This window comes from Oncorhynchus clarkii, chromosome 27 (assembly GCF_045791955.1).
Source record: "Oncorhynchus clarkii lewisi isolate Uvic-CL-2024 chromosome 27, UVic_Ocla_1.0, whole genome shotgun sequence".
Taxonomy (NCBI): domain Eukaryota; kingdom Metazoa; phylum Chordata; class Actinopteri; order Salmoniformes; family Salmonidae; genus Oncorhynchus; species Oncorhynchus clarkii.
In genome coordinates, this window is record NC_092173.1 from 4,408,000 (window position 1) to 4,428,836 (window position 20,837).

At 41.9% G+C, this 20,837-nt stretch overlaps 2 protein-coding genes across 5 annotated transcripts in view; both read right to left on the bottom strand.

Moving 5' to 3' along the window:
• Positions 1-2,367: 2,367 nt before the first annotated feature.
• On the bottom strand, positions 2,368-6,096 carry LOC139385926 (C1q and TNF related 5). 3 transcript variants are annotated; one of them, XM_071131221.1, is made up of 3 exons: positions 5,955-6,096; positions 3,680-3,915; positions 2,368-3,529 (listed from the first exon to the last, which is right to left on the bottom strand). In XM_071131221.1, the coding sequence occupies exons 2-3, from the start codon at positions 3,906-3,908 to the stop codon at positions 2,994-2,996; spliced, it is 765 nt and encodes a 254-aa protein (XP_070987322.1). In that variant the 5' UTR covers positions 3,909-3,915; positions 5,955-6,096; the 3' UTR covers positions 2,368-2,993. The 3 variants fall into 3 exon arrangements, with proteins under 3 accessions (XP_070987322.1, XP_070987323.1, XP_070987324.1); XM_071131222.1 differs by having other exon boundaries at positions 3,680-3,918; XM_071131223.1 differs by lacking the exon at positions 5,955-6,096 and adding an exon at positions 5,194-5,346 and having other exon boundaries at positions 2,374-3,529; positions 3,680-3,918.
• Positions 6,097-15,966: 9,870 nt separating this feature from the next.
• The window catches only part of LOC139386363 (histone-lysine N-methyltransferase 2A-like), a 56,632-nt gene continuing 51,761 nt past the window's right edge, over positions 15,967-20,837 (bottom strand). For both annotated transcript variants that reach the window (XM_071131906.1, XM_071131905.1), the window contains exon 34: positions 15,967-20,814. In XM_071131906.1, coding sequence (XP_070988007.1) covers positions 20,539-20,814 — 276 coding nt within the window. In that variant the 3' untranslated portion in view covers positions 15,967-20,538. The remainder of the gene's footprint in view (positions 20,815-20,837) is intronic.

Consider the following 20,837-nt stretch of genomic DNA (forward strand, 5'->3'; position numbering starts at 1 on the left):
TTCTAGACATCTTCCTCCTCAATGACCAGGACTGTAAGAAGAGCGTGTTTTATGCTGATTTTTACGCCTCAGACGTGAGTTCTGCTATTCCTTTAATAGTACATACCAGTAGAAGTGCTATACTGTCAATTCTGTAAAACAAAATATCATCAAAGATGAGCACATTACGAGATAGATTTGAATGTGTGTGGAATAATCAAAGATGTTTTGATGATTGTAGGACCACGTTGGACCAGTGTTCAGTGTTGAAGACATCGGCCAAGTCTTTGGGGAGGGTAGGTTTTTGACTCCAGTGACAATCTGTAGAAGGCACCATCACTTCACCAAAGGAAACATACTAATTCTACTGTTTCTTGACAGAGGGATATGCATAGATACTGTCAGCAAAGAGAAAAGGCACATCTGAGAACAAGATTCGTCAATCCTAATGTATCCTTCGTCAATCCAAATCCTAATGTAGTTATCATCAATGGGATGGTGCTATTTGGCAATGACATACAATGTCCAGAGTTCAGTGACAGACTAAGTGACACAGAATGTTAAGGAGGGCGCACACAATTGTATATTTAAATAGTTCAATCTCATGGAATAGTTCCCTTCTCATTCCCGTTTCTGAGTGCAGCACCAATGGACGTGACCTGTCCTAAGTGTTCATCTTACTCACACCGGAGACAGGCGTTCACAGTTGGCTCGGGTCTTCGTTCTGAAAGGAAGTGTAGGCCTATCTCTGCTTCAGTTTCTCTTACCGTTATGCAGCACACACATTCCATAGTTCCTGAGCCAATGGGAACTATTTAAAAAGCTCTCTCAATGCCCACGCCCCCACACAGTAGGGCCATGGACTGCTTCAAACTCCAAGATCCCCCTTCACTTTGTGATGGATTCGAAGTAGAATAGGAATCTAGGAAAGGATGCATTGCATAAACATTTGTCCTAGAATAAGGCGACGAGAGGAGAGTTTATGGGCTGGAGCCGGGCCGGATGAGGAAAATGGAAGTGGGCCATAAGTTCATGTCTTTGTAAATGTAATTGAAACATTTAGCTACTGTTGTTATAACCAGCAGGGCACTTCAACCCCTAAAGACTGTTATCTTACATATTCTACCAAGATAAATTGGCTCACAAATGACTTGTGAATTCTTATATTTGAGGCACTTGGTAACAGATGTTCCCTCCAGTTCCCTCCATGTTGCCTCCAGTAACCAATGGGCACAAATCGTTTTGAATGAGGCACTGCTGTGCTGTGGTGATACAACTCTGCCATCATGTGGACAAAGTGACTCTCCTTCTCACCATAGGATCAATGAGCAAGTTACTCTTACCATTCTATATCAGTAACCCCAGGCAGGCAATAGATTCAGCTTCATAAAGGTTTTTAAGACACAAGATCTGAATGTGTTGTGATACTGTATCTTTGTATTTTTAAAAATCTTGTTCTTTGACTTTCCTCCTCTTAGACACTCACCCATGCTTGCTATGTCAATGAATGACATCACTGTCTCATTCATCACTGTTTGGCATTCTTGCTGTCAGAGAGAGAGGGGGAGAGATTTACAGGGCCTGAACTAATGGAAAAGAGTGACGTGAATAGTGAGAGGAAGATTGTTTAACTCTCCGTGTATTTTGGGAACATCCTTTTGCCCAAGAGTTTGAGGCAAATGGGGGAAAATATGAGTTCATTGTCTCAAAGTGAGAATATTTAACAGTTAGAGAAGCATTCCACTGGTTTTGGAAGCGCAAGGTAAAGAGTGTCTGCCTGTAGCCAAGAGTCTGTCAATGTACTTTGAAGTTTAGATCCCCAATGGTGAAACAGCCACCTCCATGTGCAATATTACAACAACAAAGAAGTCACTGAAATCAAAGCACACTGTTTTTCCCCCTCAGACATCATAGCACGCACAATAGAAGAGCACAATATATGATGCAATTTTTTTCATCATGCTGCGCGACTTCTCCTCACCTTGAAAACAATAACAATGCTGGTGGGGCGGCTGTGGCACTAGTTCCACCTACTGTGAGTTCTGCTTTAATAAGAGAGGAGCCCATGTGTTTGGGGATGCCATTAGACTGAAGTAAACAGGGGCCTCAGTGGAAAATAAATCCACGCTGATAGTCTCTTTTCACTTTTTTTGGGGGTCTTCTTGGACAATAAACATTATAATCTTAGAAGTAATACAGCACCATTATACTGGCAGACAAGCTGCCGGCTTGTCATTGAATCCTAATCATTCATATGTAACGTGGAACCAGGCATATTGTCCTTGTTGAGCACATCGTGCCTGATGTCCACTCTCTTGTGGGTCCTTGTTTGTTGTGTTGCCATAGATGTACTTACCTGGCCACAGTATTAGGTATTAAAGCCAGTCATGAGAGTTGACATTTTTATTGGTGACATAACTGAGGGCTGCACAGACAGATACGTTAAAAGATTGTGAAAAGCCTATTTTAGGGCTTACGTTTGAATACTTTACAACTCTTTTTTTTTTCTTCCACAAAAAACTGTCTAAGTACCATGACATCAGTCAGTGATGTCACAGTTGGAAGCCCTAAACGGCTCACATACCTGTATGATGCCTTCTTGAATCCTCTTTACCTCTCCACCACTAAACTGAATATATAACCTTCTTATGTTGCTAATTCCTACCAACTGCAGGAGCCAACATGTCTCATTTAAACCCCTGTCCTTGTTTGTAAAGGCAAAAAAACAATGATGCATGTAGATCAAAAACTGTGTATTCACCATCGCACAGCAGCAGTCAAATGGCTAACCCGAAGCACAGCTGAAAGCACGACAGTTCACCTGATTCATCATCACAACTCATCAGTATGGTATGTGCCATAGTCTACTGCTTAATGTGTTTATGCAAAGACCAGAGTTTCCTTCTAAAGAAGCCACGAATCATGTAGAATGGCAGTACATTTGTTTAAAATGTTCAAATATTTTCTGAGGCAGGACCCCCAGCCCCCATACTAAACTTGGTCCCCCCCAATGTCTATACCCCTTCGCCCTTGGCGAAGACAGCAGAGTTTTTCCAGTCTGAGTACACCAAGAAGCCAGTGAAGGTGCTGTCAGTCTTAGAGCTGGAGTAGAAACCACTGTACTCTCCCAATGCCATCTGTACCCACACCTGGTCGCCCGGGATGAGGTGCAGCAGCGAGCCCCCGGACAAAGACGCTGGCTTGGGCCAGTTCCCATAGAACTGGAAATACGACGCCATCGTGTGACCGTTTTTCATCAGGTCAAACTGCAGGCTGGCCCGGTAGACGGTGGCGTGGACCGCAAAGTAGTAGACGCCGGGCACTTTGCAGGTGAAGCGTCCTGTTTCCATGTCGTAGTCGCCCTGCTCGTTGAGTATTACCTTGTCAAAGCGCACAGCGTCTTCCGCCGCCACGGGCTTGGTGCGGCCCTCGGACAACTTGGCGCTGAAGGCTGATTTGGGAGCGATGGCGCACTCCCCCGACTGCCCCCTGTCTCCTTTATCTCCAGGGTTCCCCTGGTCTCCAGTGAGGCCCCTAAAGCCTGTGTCACCTTTAGGGAGAATAGGGCAAAGACACAGTCCTGTTACTACTGTTCATTCAATAACACTTGAACCAACAGTAAACCAATTGAACCAAGACTCATGGATCATTATAGTCCACAGTATGTTGTAGAAAGTATGGTGCCCTGATGTGACTGTACCTGGCTCTCCCCCGACTCCCTTCTCTCCCTTCTCCCCAGGGGCAGAATCACGCCCGTCCCTCCCATCTCTTCCTGGTTGGCCAGCACCTCCGTGCAACCCAGGGGTGCCTGGGATACCTGGGTGTCCCGTACACAGACTGGGCGGTATCTTGTTGTCTTCTAATTGGTTGGAGAAGTTGACCAGTAGAACGGGGAGGAGGAGGAGGGTCCATAGCTGGAGTGATTTCATTTCAATGCTACTATGTAGAGGAGAAACATTCTCTGTCAACATAAAGGAATAGAAAATACATTTTCTACTTGATACTCTTTTCTCTAGAACTGACTTTTCAAGGGGATCCACATAGTGTTCCATCCGTGAGTTTATAAATAGATATGGAGTTCATTGATTTGTTCTGCAGATGATAGGAAAAGCACCATACCGCAAAGGTTACATAAATGACAAGGAAATCTAGTAACACAAACACTTGAACCCATAAATGCTATGTGCTGAAATGAGTGGAAATATCCTTCAAAGAATGATGATATGAAATGAGAGCAGAAAGAGAACATGTAATATAGTGTAACGTATCATATAGTAGAGATTGAATCAGCTTTTCTTATGGACAGATTCATGTATTGTGAATACAGACTTGGACTCTCACTCAACTGGACACATCTAAGAGGAGGGGTCAGATGACCGGGAGAAAGCATGCGACTGGAGAGAGGGAGTAACCATCTAAAAAAATAACAGAAGACTCCTCATACCACGGACACAAAGCATTGGGAGTATAGGCCCCCAGTACATTTAATGAGAGCGTACACCTATGGCCGACAGGCATTACACCTTTTTAAAAGGAGCAATCAGATAATGACCATACCCTATATCTGCTTGTAGCTGTTGGCATCAGTAACCTGCACTTCAGGAAACTTGTTTTCTCCGTTTTTAAAACAGCTGTTTCACATTAAATGTTAAAGAGAGCAGCAGTGCCAGAATGGAAGCAATCATTATTTACACAGTTCAAAACAAAAGCTCAGTGTTAATCCCTGCTTTCCTTTGGCGTGAGTTCAGGATCATCTTGTCCGTCCCGTGCATGCGTGCGTGCGTGCGTGTGTAAGCCTGAGCGTGTTGAATTGAGGGAGAGTGTCTCCGCCCCCTCCTTTAGCAGTGCTGGGAAAGAGAGGAGCCAGCTGTGAGAGAGTATGTCTCCAGACTAACACTGTTGGCTACCATGGGACTGCAGCACAAGGACAAGCCTCACAAGGCCTGAACATACAGACACTGGGAACGACAGGGCATGTCTCCAGAGAACCTCACAATCAATTTGCCGATAGCAAGAGCGGACCCTGTGGTAGAGAGCTGTGCAACTTGATCACACAACATTATGCTCACATTGAACATTTGAAATCACTGCCACAGCATATGCCCATATTCAAACATCCGTTTTAGCCATAACATAGAACAATCGTCGAATAAGGACTTCCAGCGTGTAGTGTGCTCTACTACGAGCAAATATTACTTTAAGGCCAGAAAAGACCTTTGATAAAAGATGATATCCTCAATACACTGTCTTCCAGGTTATTTTCAGCTCACTGCCACCTTCGTGAGTCAGTGGTATATATTTCGGCCTCAGCTGCTGTATTCTTTATGGCAGCATTTAAAGACCCGTGCAGAGCAGAGAGGGCTGGCCTGTGGAGAAACTAGCCAAAAGCTGTGTCAGCATTCTGAGGAAGAACAGACAGACAGGATAAACACTGGATTCTGAGACGCTGCAGACCTCTGTATCCCTATCCCCTATAATGACCACAAACTCCCATTTTGTTTGCGTGGGAGTGCGATATGCAAAGTACAGTAATACATTGGTATGTATTGTTGCAACTTTCTGAGCAACTAACCATCCAATAACATACAGGGGATGTTAGCAGTATCACAAAGAATCCCAGTATAAAACGTTTCTGATAAGGATAGCAGCAGTGTTATCACTGGTTCGAAAAAATTTATGCTATTTGAATATGATAGCCAGTGTGACGAATAGGCTACATTATTTGTTACTTCAATAAGACATTTACATTCCAATTATATAGGAATTCATCAACACATTTGCAAAACAAAATGAGTTGCCTATGAAACATACACTCCTCCATTCCTTTACTGACTGTTTGTGTGGCAGCAAAATATTCTCAATGTAAAATAGATGATTTTCCTTATTGTAGATCACGTTGAGCCACCCCTACTCACAGCAGACAGCAAACATATACAACTATTTTCAATCAGGTATTATTTGAAGAAAAAGTTTACCAGTCAACGTCCAAAAGTCCTTAGGAGCAGCCGTCTTTGCCTTGTGCCGAAGTGAAAACAGTCAAAGTTATCTTTGCTGCTTTCAGCCAAAGAGCCTGGGAAAAGAGGAGAACTCTCAGCCTGGGAAGGAAACGGCAATGAAAGCAAATTAGAAAGAGGGAGGGTGGGAGACAGAGAGGAAAATATAGTGAGAGCAGGAGGGAAATATTTGAAGTCTCCCCAGCACAAATAATAAAGAGGAAAATAAGTCTTCAATAAGTCAAACAATAAGATCAGGATCAGAACAAGAGAGATGTTGAGAAATCAGGAAAGCGAGGGAGTGGGGAAAAGGAGGTGCAGCGAGGATAACAAAGGTTGGCAGATTACATACGATTTAAAGATTTGAGACTGGAGGAATTTCTTTCCCAAACATAAACAGTGGGAGAAGATCAAGGGGTTGTGGTCACTGGTCAGGGATATGTATCCACTATACACTGAGTCAAAGTCCTGGAAAACTTGAGCAATGCTGTTAACTGCTGTTACAGCCTACGCGTTATATTGTGAACTCCTCAAAAAGCAGTAAGGCCTTCGAATCAGAGGATTCTTAATTATTAGCCTTAACGCCGAGACAGTTGATCAGTTTTGTGAGAGTTAAGAGACAGGGAGAGACTTGAAGTTATGCTATGTTATCTTAGAGTGAAGCAACATTTTTCTTTCTTCCGATTTTCTCCCGAAATTGAAACAATAGAGACTTTGGCTGGAATCCTCTCCTCTTGTCAGTTTTGAGCTGATTGAGGAATGTGAAATAAACATCCCACATCTCACTTAACCATTTGCAGCCATTTTTAAAGAGGATGTGACCTATTTTACTGAACTATCACTCACTTTGATTGCTGTCTCTCCATGCACACCAGCATGTACAGTGGGGAGAACAAGTATTTGAAACACTGCCGATTTTGCAGGTTTTCCCGCTTACAAAGCATGTAGAGGTATGTAGTTTTTATCATAGGTACACTTCAACTGTGATTCTCAAACAAAAATCCAGAAAATCACATTGTATAATTTTTAAGTAATTAATTTGCATTTTATTGCATGACAAAAGTATTTGATACATCAGAAAAGCAGAACTTAATATTTGGTACAGAAACCTTTGTTTGCAATTACAGAGATCATACATTTCCTGTAGTTCTTGACCAGGTTTACACACACTGCAACAGACCTTCTCCAGATCCTTCAGGTTTCGGGGCTGTCGCTGGGCAATGTGATATACAATGTGATTTTCTGGATTTTTGTTTGAGAATCACAGTTGAAGTGTACCTATGATAAAAACTACATACCTCTACATGCTTTGTAAGCAGGAAAACCTGCAAAATCTGCAGTGTATCAAATACTTGTTCTCCCCACTGTATCCCTAAATTCTGCTACAGCATTTACAAAGACACCACCTTAAGTTAGTAGTATGTCACTGATGACTGCTACAGGTACAGACTACATTGGTGGGACTGTTTAGGCTTGGTCACATTTAGGGTGGAACCTCCATGTTTCTACACTTTGGTTTGGTATTTTACATTACAGCACTGTTTATGGGACATTGGTCAAGAAGGGGTTGGCAATGGTTCTTTGAAATCTGAAACCTTGATTTTTCCTTTTCACTCTTTAGGCAATGAAACTATTTCACAAAGGACTTCACAAGCCTCGTGTTGAACTCAGTAGCCATAACTGCACTGAGGTGGAGCAGATTTATACATGGTTTCAATTACCATTAGAAATGTAAGCATATTTTGTCCCCTGCTCAATAACAGCCTGTAAAAAATATTCTGGCAGCTGAATCTAGCTGATGATCCCTGCCCTAGATGTTCCTTTCATTTCTACAGCAAAAGTAATCATTAAAGTAATCATGACAGACTGAACCAGGGCTGACCCCAGCCTTTTGGAGGCCCTAAGCGAGTGGCATGAAAGATTCACAAATGTCGTGGAACTATAACATTTCAAAGTTGTAAATTCTGCACTGAATATATTGTACACATAGGTCAATAGCGCAATTTTTTTATGCTATCATTGTTTCACAGGACCACCTGGGTATATTACATGTCAAATGAAGGTATACTGAACAAAAATAGTTTCATGCGCTGAAATAAATGTCCCAGAAATTGTCCATACACACAAAAAACGTATTAAGATCATATTTTGAGCACAAATGTGTTTACATCCCTGTTAGTGAGCATATCTCCTTTGCCAAGATAATCCATCCACTTGACAGGTGTGGCATATCAAGAAGCTGATTAAACAGTATAATCATTACACAGGTGCACCTTGTGCTGGGGACAATAAAAAACATTTTTTTAAAGATATTTCTGACCAACAGATGCATATCTGTATTCCCTGTCATGTGAAATCCATAGATTAGGGCCTAATGAATTTATTTCAATTGACTGATTTCCTCATATGGGGACTGTAACTCAGAAAAATCTTAGACATTGTTGCATGTTGCATTTATATTGTTCATTGTAGTGTGCTTGATTCAGCTTAGTTTGCTCTTTGTGACAACTCCAATGTTTCCATTGTACTATAGATGGTATAAAATACAGTTGATGTCGGAAGTTTACATACACCTTAACCAAATACATTTAAACTCAGTTTTTCACAATTCCTGACATTTAATCCAAGTAAAAGTTCCCTGTTTTAGGTCAGTTAGGATCTCCACTTTATTTTAAGAATGTGAAATGTCAGGATAATAGTAGAGAGAATGATGTATTTAATATTTGATTTCTTTCATCACATTCCCAGGGTCAGAAGTTTACATACACTCAATTAGTATTTGGTAGCATTGCCTTTAAATTGTTTAATTAAAACTTCTTATGTCTGGGGGGCAGTATTGAGTGGCTTGGATGAATAAGGTGCCCAGAGTAAACTACCTGCTACTCAGGCCCAGAAGCTAAGATATGCATATTATTAGTATGTTTGGATAGGAAACACTCTAAAGTTTCTAAAACTGTTTGAATGATGTCTGTGAGTATAACAGAACCCATATGGCAGGCAAAAACCTAAGAAATAATCCAACCAGGAAGTGGGAAATCTGAGGTTTGTAGTTTTTCAACTCTTTGCCTGTCCAAGATACAGTGTAAATTTGGTCCGATTGCACTTCCTAAGGCTTCCACTAGATGTCAACAGTCTTTAGAACCTTGTTTGAGGCTTCTACTGTGAAGGAGGAGAGAATGAGAGCTTTCAACTAGAGGTCCGGCAGAAGGCCATGAGCTGATCACACGTGTGCCCATGAGAGGTAACTGCGTTCCATTGCATTTCTAAAGACAAAGGAATTCTCTAGTTGGAACATTATTGAAGATTTATGATAAAAACATCCTAAAGATTGATTTTATACATCGTTTGACATGTTTCTACGAACTGTAACGGAACCTTTTGACTTTTCGTCTGGACCTAGTACTCACGCCTCATGAATTTGGATTTGTGAACTAAACGTGTGAACAGAAAGGAGGTATTTGGACATAAATTATGAACTTTATCGAACAAAACAAACATTTATTGTGGAACTGGGATTCCTGGGAGTGCATTGTGATGAAGATCATCAAAGGTAAGTGAATGTTTATAATGCTATTTCTGATTTCTGTTGACTCCACAACATGGAGGGTATCTGTATTGCTTGTTTTTGTGTCTGAGCGCTGTACTCAGATTATTGCATGGTGTGCTTTTTCCGTAAAGTTTTTTAAGAATCTGACACAACGGTTGCATTAAGGAGAAGTATGTGTATAATTCCACGCATAACACTTGTATCTTTTATCAATGTTTATTATGAGTATTTCTGTAAATTGATGTGGCTCTCCGCAAAATTACCGGATGTTTTGGAAGCAAAACATTACTGAGCAATGTAAACTGAGATTTTTGGATATAAATATGAACTTTATTGAAAAAACATACATGTATTGTGTAACATGAAGTCCTATGAGTGTCATCTGATGAAGACCATCAAAGGTTAGTGATTAATTCTCTTTTTCTGCTTTTTGTGACTCCTCTCTTTGGCTGGAAAAATGGTTGTGTTTTTCTGTGACTAGGTGCTGACCTAACATAATCGTTTGGTGTGCTTTCTCTGTAAAGCCTTTTTGAAATCGGACATGGGATTAACAACACTTTTATCTTTAAAATGGTGTAAAATACTTGTATGTTTAAGGAATTTTTATTATGCGATTTCTGTTGTTTGAATTTGGCACCCTGCACTTTCACTGGCTGTTGTCATATCGATTCCGTTAAGCGGTATTTCAACCGTAAGAAGTTGGTCAAAAGTTTTGGGTAGCCTTCCACAAGCTTCCCACAATAAGTTGGGTGAATTTTGGCCCATTGCTCCTGGCCATTGCTCCAGGCCTTTTTCAGTTCGGCCCACAAATGTTCTATAGGATTGAGGTCAGGGCTTTGTGATGGCCACTCTAATACCTTGACTTTGTTGTCCTTAAGCCATTTTGTCATAACTTTGGAAGTATGCTTGGGGTCATTGTCCATTTGGAAGACCCATTTGCGACCAAGCTTTAACTTCCTGACTGATTTTTTGAGATGTTGCTTCAATATATCCACATAATTTTCCTTCCTCATGATGCCATCTATTTTGTGAAGTGCACCAGTCCCTCCTATAGCAAAGCACCCCCACGCTTCACGGTTGGGATGGTATTCTTCAGCTTGCAAGCTTCCCCATTTTTCCTCCAAACATAACATTGGTCATTATGGCCAAACTATTCTATTTTTGTTTCATCAGACCAGAGGATATTTCTCCAAAAAATACTTTTGTACCCGTTTCCTCCAGCATCTTCACGAGGTCCTTTGCTGTTGTTCTGGGATTGATTTGCACTTTTCGCACCAAAGTAGTGGTACCTTCAGGCGTTTGGAAATTGCTCCCAAGGAAGGATGAACCAGACTTGTGGAGGTCTTGGCTTTTTTCTTAGGTCTTAGCTGATTTCTTTTGATTTTCCCATGATGTCAAGCAAAGAGGCATTGAGATTGAAGTTAGGCCTTGAAATACATTCACAGGTACACCTCCAATTGAGTCAAATGATGTCAATTATCAGAAGCTTCTAAAGCCATGACATCATTTTCTGGAATTTTCCAAGCTGTTTAAAGGTACAGTCAACTTAGTGTATGTAAACTTCTGACCCACTGGAATTGTGATACAGTGAATTATAAATGAAAATCTCTGTCTGTAAACAATTGTTGGAAAAATTACTTTTGTCATGCACAAAGCAGATGTCCTAATCGACTTACAAAAACTATAGTTTAACAAGAAATTTGTGGAGTGGTTAAAAATGATGATAATGACTCCAACCTAGTGTATGTAAACTTCCGACTTCAACTGTACATGTGATATGAGTAATGTAAGATATGTAAACATTATTAAAGTGGCCTTCTGGATGGTAGCGGTGTGAACAGGCAGTGGCTCGGGTGGTTGATGTTGTTGATTATCTTTTTGTCCTTCCTGTGACATTGGGTGCTGTAGATGTCATGGAGGGCAAGTAGTTTGCTCCCGGTGATGCGTTGTGCAGACCGCACCACCTTCTGGAGAGCCTTGCGTCTGTAAAAGTTTGTCAGGGTTTTGGGTGACAAGCCAAATTTCTTCAGCCTCCTGAGTTTGAAGATGCGCTGTTGTGCCATCTTCACCACACTGTCTGTGTAGGTGGACCATTTCAGTTTGTCTGTGATGTGTACGCCGAGGAACTTAAAACTTTCCACCTTCTCCACTGCTGTCCCTTCGATGTGGTTAGGGTGGTGCTCCCTCTGCTGTTTTCTGAAGTCCACGATCATCTCCTTTGTTTTGTTGATGTTGAGTGAGATGTTGTTTTCCTGACACCACACTCCGAGTGCCCTCACCTCCTCCCTGTAGGCTGTCTCGTCGTTGTTGGTAATCAAGCCCACTATTGTTGTGTCGTCTGCAAACTTGATGATTGAGTTGGAGGCATGCATGGCCACGCAGGCATGGGTGAACAGGGAGTACAGTAGGGGACTGAGCACGCACCCTTGTGGGGCCCCAGTGTTGAGGGTCAGCAAAGTGGAGATGTTGTTTCCTACCTTCACCACCTGGGGGTGGCCCGTCAGAAAGTCCAGGACCCAATTGCCTAGGGCAGGGTCGAGACCCAGGGCCTTCAGCTTGATGATGAGCTTGGAGGGTACTATGGTGTTGAATGCGGAGCTGTAGTCAATGAACAGCATTATTACATAGGTATTCCTTTTGTCCAGATGGGATAGGGCAGTGTGCAGTGTGATGGCGATTGCTTCGTCTGTGGACCTGTTGGGGCGGTATGCAAACTGAAGTGGGTCTAGGATGGCCGGTAAGGTGGAGGTGATATGATCCTTGACTAGTCTCTCGAAGCACTTCATGATGACAGGTAGTCACTTAGTTCAGTTCATCTTTTCCTTCTTGGGTACAGGAACAATGGTAGCCACCTTGAAGCATGTGGGCACAACAGACTGGGATATGACTGTAAACACACCAGCCAGCTGGTCTGTGCATGCTTTGAGGACGCAACTAGGGATGCCGTCTGGGTCAGCAGCCTTGCAAGGGTTAACACGTTTAAATGTTTTTCTCACGTCAACCACGGAGAAGGATGAGGGGGCAGTCCATGTTAGCGGGCCGTGATGGTGGTACTGCATTATCCTCAAAGCGGACAAAGAAGGTGTTTAGTTTGTCTGGAAGCGTGACGTCGGTGTTCGTGACGTGGCTGGATTTCTTTTTGTAGTCCGTGTTTTCCTGTAGACCCTGCCGCATACGTCTCGTGCCTGAGCCCTTGAATTGCGAATCCACCTTGTCCCTGTACTTGCAGTCGCTTGATGATTGCCTTGCGGAGGGAATAGCTACACTGTTTATATTCAGACATATTCCCAGACCTCTTTCCATGGTTAAATGCGGTGGATCGCGCTTTCAGTTTTGCGCGAATGCCACCATCCATCCACAGTTTCTGGTTTTAATAGTCACAGTAGGTACATCTCAAATGCACTTCTTTATAAACGCACTCACCGAGACTGCGTATAGGTCAATGTTGTTCTCTGAGGCTGAGCGGAACATATTTCAGTCCGCATGTTCAAAACTATCTTAAAGCGTGGCTTCCAATTGGTCGGACCAGCGTTGAATGGTTCTCGTCACTGGTACATTCTGTTTTAGATTCTGCCTATAAGACGGAAGGAGCAAGATGGCGTCGTGGTCGGATTTGCTAAAGGGAGGGCGGGGGAGGGCTTTGTATGCATCACAGAAGTTAGAGTAGTAGTGGTCGAGTGTTGCGCATGCGCGTAGTGCAATCAATATGCTGGAAGAATTTAGGTAGACTTGTTCTCAAATTTGCTTTGTTAAAATCACCAGCTACAATAAATGCAGCCGCAGGATGTATGGTTTCCAGTATGCATATAGTCCAGTGAAGTTCCTTGATGGCCGTCCTGTTGTCTGCCTGAGGGGGAAGGCACACAGCTGTGAGTGACGAGAATTCTCTTGGTTGGTAAAATGGCCGGCACTTGATTGTAAGGAATTCTAGATCGGGTGAGCAGAAGGACTTGAGTTCCTGTAGGTCTTTCTCTTTCTTGTCCTCACCCTCTCTACTTACATATTCTCCTCCATATCCAGCTTCACACACTCCACCTCGTCATTCCATTTCTCAAATATCTCCACTTTCTCTTTTCTCCCTCTCTTTTCCCTAATCTTCTTCAATCCCTCCAACTTCTTTCTTCACCTCCACCTTTGCCTTCTCTTCCACATCAGTTTTCATTCTGACCATCTCCTTTCATTTTCTTCCATCTCTTATCCAGTCAACCTTTCCACTATTTTATTCCTCTTCAACTTCTCTTTCTCCGACTCCAACTTTTCTCCAGTTTCTCTGTCTATCCAGACCCTTGTCTTTCATAACGACCTCCTCCCGCTTCTTCTCCTCCTTCCTAACCCTCTGTCCTTCTCTGCTACGCCTCCTTCTCTTTCCTCTCAACCTCTTCCCTCCTTTGTGCTCTCCTATCCCTAATCCAACACCTCTTTTATTTCGATTTTCTCTCCCACCTGGATTTTCTCCAGCAGTCCATAGAGAATTCAGTCTTTCTTCATCTCTGCATCCACTCTCCTTAACGCTATCTCTCAATTTCTTTCCTCCAGCGCTCTCGTTCCATCTGAGGCGCTGGCTGGAAAAGCAATGAGCATGTGAATTAAGCTTTAAAAGGTAGAGGCACGCTAGTATCAGTGGGGTGATCTGGTTAGCTGATCTGAGGAATCCCAGGTCTGGGAGAAGAATATATAGTGAAATGTGATCTGCTCAATCAGAGGGCTGCTAGCAGGATTATATCTGAGGTGCCACCTGTTGTGTCCTGGAGCACTAAACCCAAAACACTGCTTATTATTTCTAACACACAAACTGCTTCTCACTTGACCAAAGATGGTTATCTGCTACTACACGTTTGGAACTTGCATTACAATGGAAGTATTTATGACCTAGATTTGTATTCTGAATTGACAACTTAATTTGGGCTTTGTTATAGTTTGGGTTACCCTGCTGCCTTCAAAATAGGTTGTGTCAACCGAGGAAATCAAGTTGAGTTTGCAAACTAGATAAACTTCATACCTCACACTTTATATCAGTGGGATACACTTTTTACAATAGGGTACTATGGGGTTCATAAACATAGAAACTGAGAACTGAACAAGGAGTGACACAGATCTGGCCACGGTTTCCCAAAAGCATCCCAAGGCTAAATTCATCATTAGAACCTTTGTAGGAGCATTGATCAATCTCTGAGCCGTTTCCCAACACCATAGTTCCTAAAAGTGCACTGAAACACTCAATATTTACCAACTGCCTCAAAACAGCTAAAGTGCGTTGTTAGATGTGGGTTTTTTCCCTATGGCGTCACTTTATACACAGATCTCCGCTAAACATAAACAGCTCTATTCTATCTGCCTCTCTGTGACCGTTAACATCAGAACAGAGTTGACTACAAATACAAAGTTGCCAATGTCTTTGCAATTGAACAAGCGAAGGTAAAAAAATAAAAAAATAAACACCTGTTCTTTCCATGACAGACTGACCAGGTGAATCTAGGTAAAAAGCTATGATCCCTTACTGTCACTTGTAAAATCCACTTCAATCAGTAGATGAAGGGGATAGATTTTTAAGCCTTGAGAAAGGGATTGTGTGTGCACCATTGAGGGTGAATGGGCAAGACAATATTTAAGTGCCTTTGAACGCGGTATGGCAGTAGGTGCACCGGTTTGTGTCAAGAACTGCAACGCTGCTGGGTTTTTCACGCTCAACGGTTTCCCGTGTGTATCAAGAATGGTCCATCACCCAGAGGACATCCAGCCAACTTGACACAACTGTGGGAAGCATTAGTCAACATGGGCCAGCATCCCTGTAGAATGATGGAGTTTGTAATCTATGCCCTGACAGATTGAGGCTCTTCTGAAGGCAAAAGGGGGTGGTGAAACTCAATATTAGGAAGGTGTTCTTAATGTTTTGTATAGTGCATTTCAAAGATATTGAAATCAACTTCACGTTCAGTCAATTTAGTAATTTGTAGGGTACTGTCTATATTTTGCCTGAATATTTTTCATCATATGTGAAGTGTGCAATGTGTCAAATGAATGCGATTTAGTGCATCAGAGTAAGCATTAGAATAAGCCGCCTCAATATTTGTAGTCATAAGGGGATGTCTCTCTCTAGGTGCCGATCCATCATCAGGATTGTGAAATAATTACAACGTTAACATAAAGATTTGAATGGAGAAATCTGATCAGAGAGCAGCACTGCCTTTCTTTCGATCCTATCAGTATCTACATGCTCCAAACGACACTTGGCGAACGCTCTTTCTGCGTGGCGTTTTGGAAAACGCATGTTACATCGTCGGCCGTTGTAGGAACAATGCACGGTTAAAAACATTTGTAAGCCTACGTTGCGTCGCTAAAATCGGGGAAATCTAACCCAGCATGTTCTCACTAACACATACCAATGTGGACTATATTCTAGGTTGACAGAACAAGGTACAGAAACAGAGACAGAGCCTTAAGAAAGAGTAAACGAGACATGTTTATTATTTAAACTATCACTTAAATAAAAAAAGTGCATAGAAAATAAACATGATTAGAAACTTTTCTTTTTACAGTTATGTACAATTGTGTTTCCTAATTATACATTCAACCTTAAGTAGTTTGTGGTTCACTATTGTGGTTCAACTTTCCTTCATTTCTGTGACAGATGAGAGAACACTGATGTACAACTAATAGGGAAAAATAGTATCATCATAATCATCATTATTCTCATGGAGTTCAGGAGGAAGTGTTAACAAGACAAAAGGTATATTCAAGGCGTAAGAAGAGCCGTTTAACCGTTCCCAAGTCCTACCGCCAACTCCCCTTGATGCCACGTCCCTTCTCAGGCTGATAAGTTCTATACACAAGGAACAATTATAAAATTACAAATACAGTTAAGTATTTTTTTTCAAACTTCTTTCAAGCAGGTTCCCGGCAACTACCTTGACCTGTTAAATTCATGGATGTTCCAATACACAAAATAAATAAATAAAAACGTATCATCATTATCACTTTCTATAAAACAAGACATAAGTACAACCAAAGCTTCCAAAGAGAGAGGGGGGTAGTAAGGGAGACATGGAAGACTGTAAAATAACATTTTGGTGGGATTCGTTTTTTTTCTTCTCCTGGTCTCCAAACTCAACTCAATTATACCACCATCAAGTAAGCAGTCTAAAATCCCTGTTAAGAATTTACAAAGAATTAAAAAAAAACATTCACTACAACAATCAAACACAAAAACAAAATGGCTGACTTCAAGAAGTTCACAACCACGTTATACATCTTATCACATAAATACTGTTTCTTTTCGCAAAAAAAAAAAAAAAGAAAAGTGAAAGAAACTGCAATGCTCCTGCCAATGGAACATACACAGGCACAGGAAAACTGGTACTGGACATCAATATACAAAGATGACGTACGTTAGTTATTTTAAACTGATACTGTAACATAAAACCATTATAGAGTACATTGAACATTGCTATTAACCATTACAAACCTGCTGTTTGCTACTGTAACTAAGTTTGTCTGTTCATTCCGTATATTGTATAGATACTGAAGTACATGTTACTATTTCTGTTTCGGTATATGTTTTTATGTATATATAGCATAATTACAAGTGAAGGAAAAGGGCCACTGGTGTGGCATGGTATTATGAAGTCCAAGAAACAACGGAATCTATCTGCCATTTAAAAACACTTGACTAATGGGTTGTTGTTCACCAAGTACTGAAACGTCACACTTTACTGCTATGGATCTGTAGAGGAGTCAGAGACGGAGCCAGAGACGGAGCCAGAGACGGAGCCAGAGACGGAGTCAGAGACGGAGTCAGAGACGGAGTCAGAGACGGAGCCTTTGGGATTAGTAAAAGGATTACCAAAGCTATCTTTGAAGTCTTAGTTTATTCAGTGTGACCTTTTGACGTTAAACTAGAAAGCCGTCCCTCAATCTTTTTCCCTCTGAAATGAAACAAACAAACTGTCCCGTGAGGTCATCTTCCCCAGTCTTTTTGTGGGTTCTATTTAACTCAAAAACAAAACGTGGTTGATAGCAGAAATCACCACAATTTAGTTTTTGTATATACATTCATTAAAGACCTAGCAGCAGAATTCAGCATGACCCTGTGCCTCACCCTAAGGCTAGCCAGGATGGGAGGACAGCGAGAGCTGAACCAAAACTGTATCCCTGAATTAGCTGGCAAAACCCAGGCTGCAAGGAAGTTGAGGAGTGTTCACTGTTGGCCTCCAGAGTGGTCCCTGCACTCTGAACGTCCCTTACACACTTGGGAGAAGGTCGAGCAGAAGTGCACTTTCCTGGGGGCCACAATTCCTAAGGGAGCTTAAACAGCATCTGTGCTTGTGGTTTTTAAAACATAGGAACCCATTGTGTTTACAATGAGTAGAACGTAATTTCCCATGTTAAGTCAGTGCCTGTCACAAGTGCAATGGTGTTGGCAAAGTTATGGTTTCACTTCACAGCCTGGGCAGGGTAAGGGTTGGAGAGATTCTGCGACGGCCTTACAAGATATAAAGTCAACAGACTACGAGGAAAAAACTGATTTTACAAACCAAAAACATAACAAAAAAAGTCACTGGCCTGAAGTGGCTCGCTATAGGACAACTGGAGCCAGAGTTGCACAAAGCAGCAATTTGGTGAGCTTCGTTCGAGGAAATATATGCCGGTCATCAACCTATCCACTTTTTGTACCCAATGTCCCCATTCTCACCAAAACCGGGACTACTTCTGTCAATCTACTACTGTTACAAGTCACAGAGTTCTCTAAGCAAGGCGTGCTCAGTTACAACAAATGCAAAGCGAAGAGATCAAGTGAGTTGATGAACTCTTAACAGGGGTTGCATTGTGGTCAATGGTAAAGGGTGAGCCTCGTCCAACCTTTCCTAACTTCATCAGCTTCTACGGAGCTTCTAAAAAGCTTTCCACGTGTAGCCTGTCTCATGTAAATGCCACAAACCAAATGCTGGACTTTACGAGGGAGTCGATTAGAAACATAAAACATTGACAGGTATTAATATGAAGGCAACACTACCATGGGGAATCTTGGAGCACTGATGTGGCTATAGGCGTTAAACCGGGTTATGTCCTTACAGTTTGCGGATTATCACGGAGCGTGTTTGATCCCAAAAGGGAGATGTTGAAATTTGTAGAGACTTTTTTTTTTTTTTTTTTAAAGCGTGAATGAATTGCGCACGGTGGAACGCCCAGGTCTGAATGGCCTGGCTGGAGCCTCCGCATGACGCGTGGAATTAAGGCTGGAAAAAGGTGATATCAGACAGCTATTCCAAAAGATGAGCACTAACAGACTCCATCAAGGGCATATAATAATGCCATGCTGCTAACATGCAGTCAATGGAAATGTCCTTGATTGACAAATAGAGCTACTGGTGGACTGGGCTCAGCGGGGAGCGACAGCTTCAGTCTTTGGAATCCAAAAAGAAACATTCAGGCTACAAAATTAAATTAACAGCAACGAAAAAAAACTGCTTTGAAAAAAGGCAGCTCAATAAAAATAAAAAAAATGTAGAGACCAAGCATTAGTGTTTGTAAACCTCTATTTCCTACAAAAATGGCAATAAAATAAATAGGATTTCTTAAAAAATATAAATACTATTTATAACATTAAGTGCTATTCACTAGTGAGTGCTTTTTAGTCGTTTGTATAGAAAAATATATATTATTTACATTCTCAAAGCAAGCATGATATTTTTTCTGCCCATAACAAAAGAGAGCCAGAAGAGACAAGACTTCAAATGACCCGATTTGAAAAAAAGAAGAAAAAAAAAACAATTCCTTTGCAACAGTAATTCATGAAATAGGCCATCATTTCAAACAGGCTTAAGGGGAAATCAGATTTAGGGGGATGACGTTTGGTTCTCATCGCTGTAATTCCGGACTCTGTTCTAACCAAATTTCGAATAAGACGACATAACGAGTGCATACCTGCGACACAAATAGATGGCTCAGTCTATCATTTTTCCTATACAAAACCAACAATAACATTTACTACAGCAACAAAAAAAAAAAAAAAAAAAAAACGAAATAAAAAAGTTAGTCCCTCAACTGTCAGTCCACCAGAATCTCCGCCTAGCTTGCTAGTCACGGCCACCACAATCTAATGACCGCCGCCCGACTACGTGTCTGACAATGACTCTGTACAAGTACAGTCGCGCTTAACGATAACATACAACTAGAAAATAAATAATCTACAAGGCTTCTTTCTTTCCTTCTGTCGTTTCGACCCCAGCTCCCTCTAGTGTTTCTCTTCCTAACACATCTTGCGACTTGTTGCTCTGGACAGGCATAGGAACTATTTACAGTGTCTTTGAATACACAGCGAAGCAGCCCAAGCAAAGCTTTATGTTATTGCGGCTACTCCGAAGGCTGCACAGGATGCACATTCCGACAGGCAGATAGATGTGTATAAACAGATGAGGCCAAGAGAAAAGCGTCCTCTGATCGGTTCTAATACGTTCTCGTTCTATTTCTAAAATGCAGAGAAAATTCCCTTCCACAAATTGCACTTTGGTGTGTAAAATGGAACTCTTTTACAAGGTGGCAATTCTTCTTTTTGTGTGTGCACATAATCAATGGATTCTATGCTCACACAGAATTGAGATATCATCTCTAGAAAAATAATGTGAGGTGATGTTAAAATTCTGAACAAAAAGGGAACTAAAAAAAAAAATATTTTTGAATCATTCAGAGACAGAAAACGTTGAAAATTGCTAATCTTACATTTACCATTTCCTTTGACTTCTCAGAGTCTGAAAAGTAAACAAAAACAACCAGAGGCACAATAATAATTTGTTCTCTTTCAAAAACATAGCTTGTATCGAACTTAACCCGGTCTGTAACGCGCCTCTTTCTGCACAAGCCGTACAGCAAAAAGAGAGGTCAGTACTGGAAGCATCACTTTGCACTCTAAGACCTGGCATTGCATGGATGGCGCCACGCTAGTCGAGGCGACTGCTTCGGCAGAGTGGGAGAAGGACCGCTAACGCCACTACCATCACACAGCAGCGTGGGGAGGGGGGGGGGCTAGTTGAGGAACTTGCGGCACTTCTTGGTTCCGCAGTTGCATGGAAGCTTATTGCCCGGCTCCTCGATGGGGAATTTGTAGTCGTAGGTGAGCTCCTCGCCGCGGTAGATCTTACGCGTGGCGAATATGACGATGTGCTTCTGCCCGTCCACGTTGATGACTCGCGAGTAGCAATTGGGCTCGCACGAGTGGTTGATGAAGCGGGCGGCGTTGCCGTGCACGGTGGCATCCACCACTTCGTAGTCATCAATGCGGAACATGTAACAGCCGACGCCCTGTAGAGGGAGGGACGGGAGGA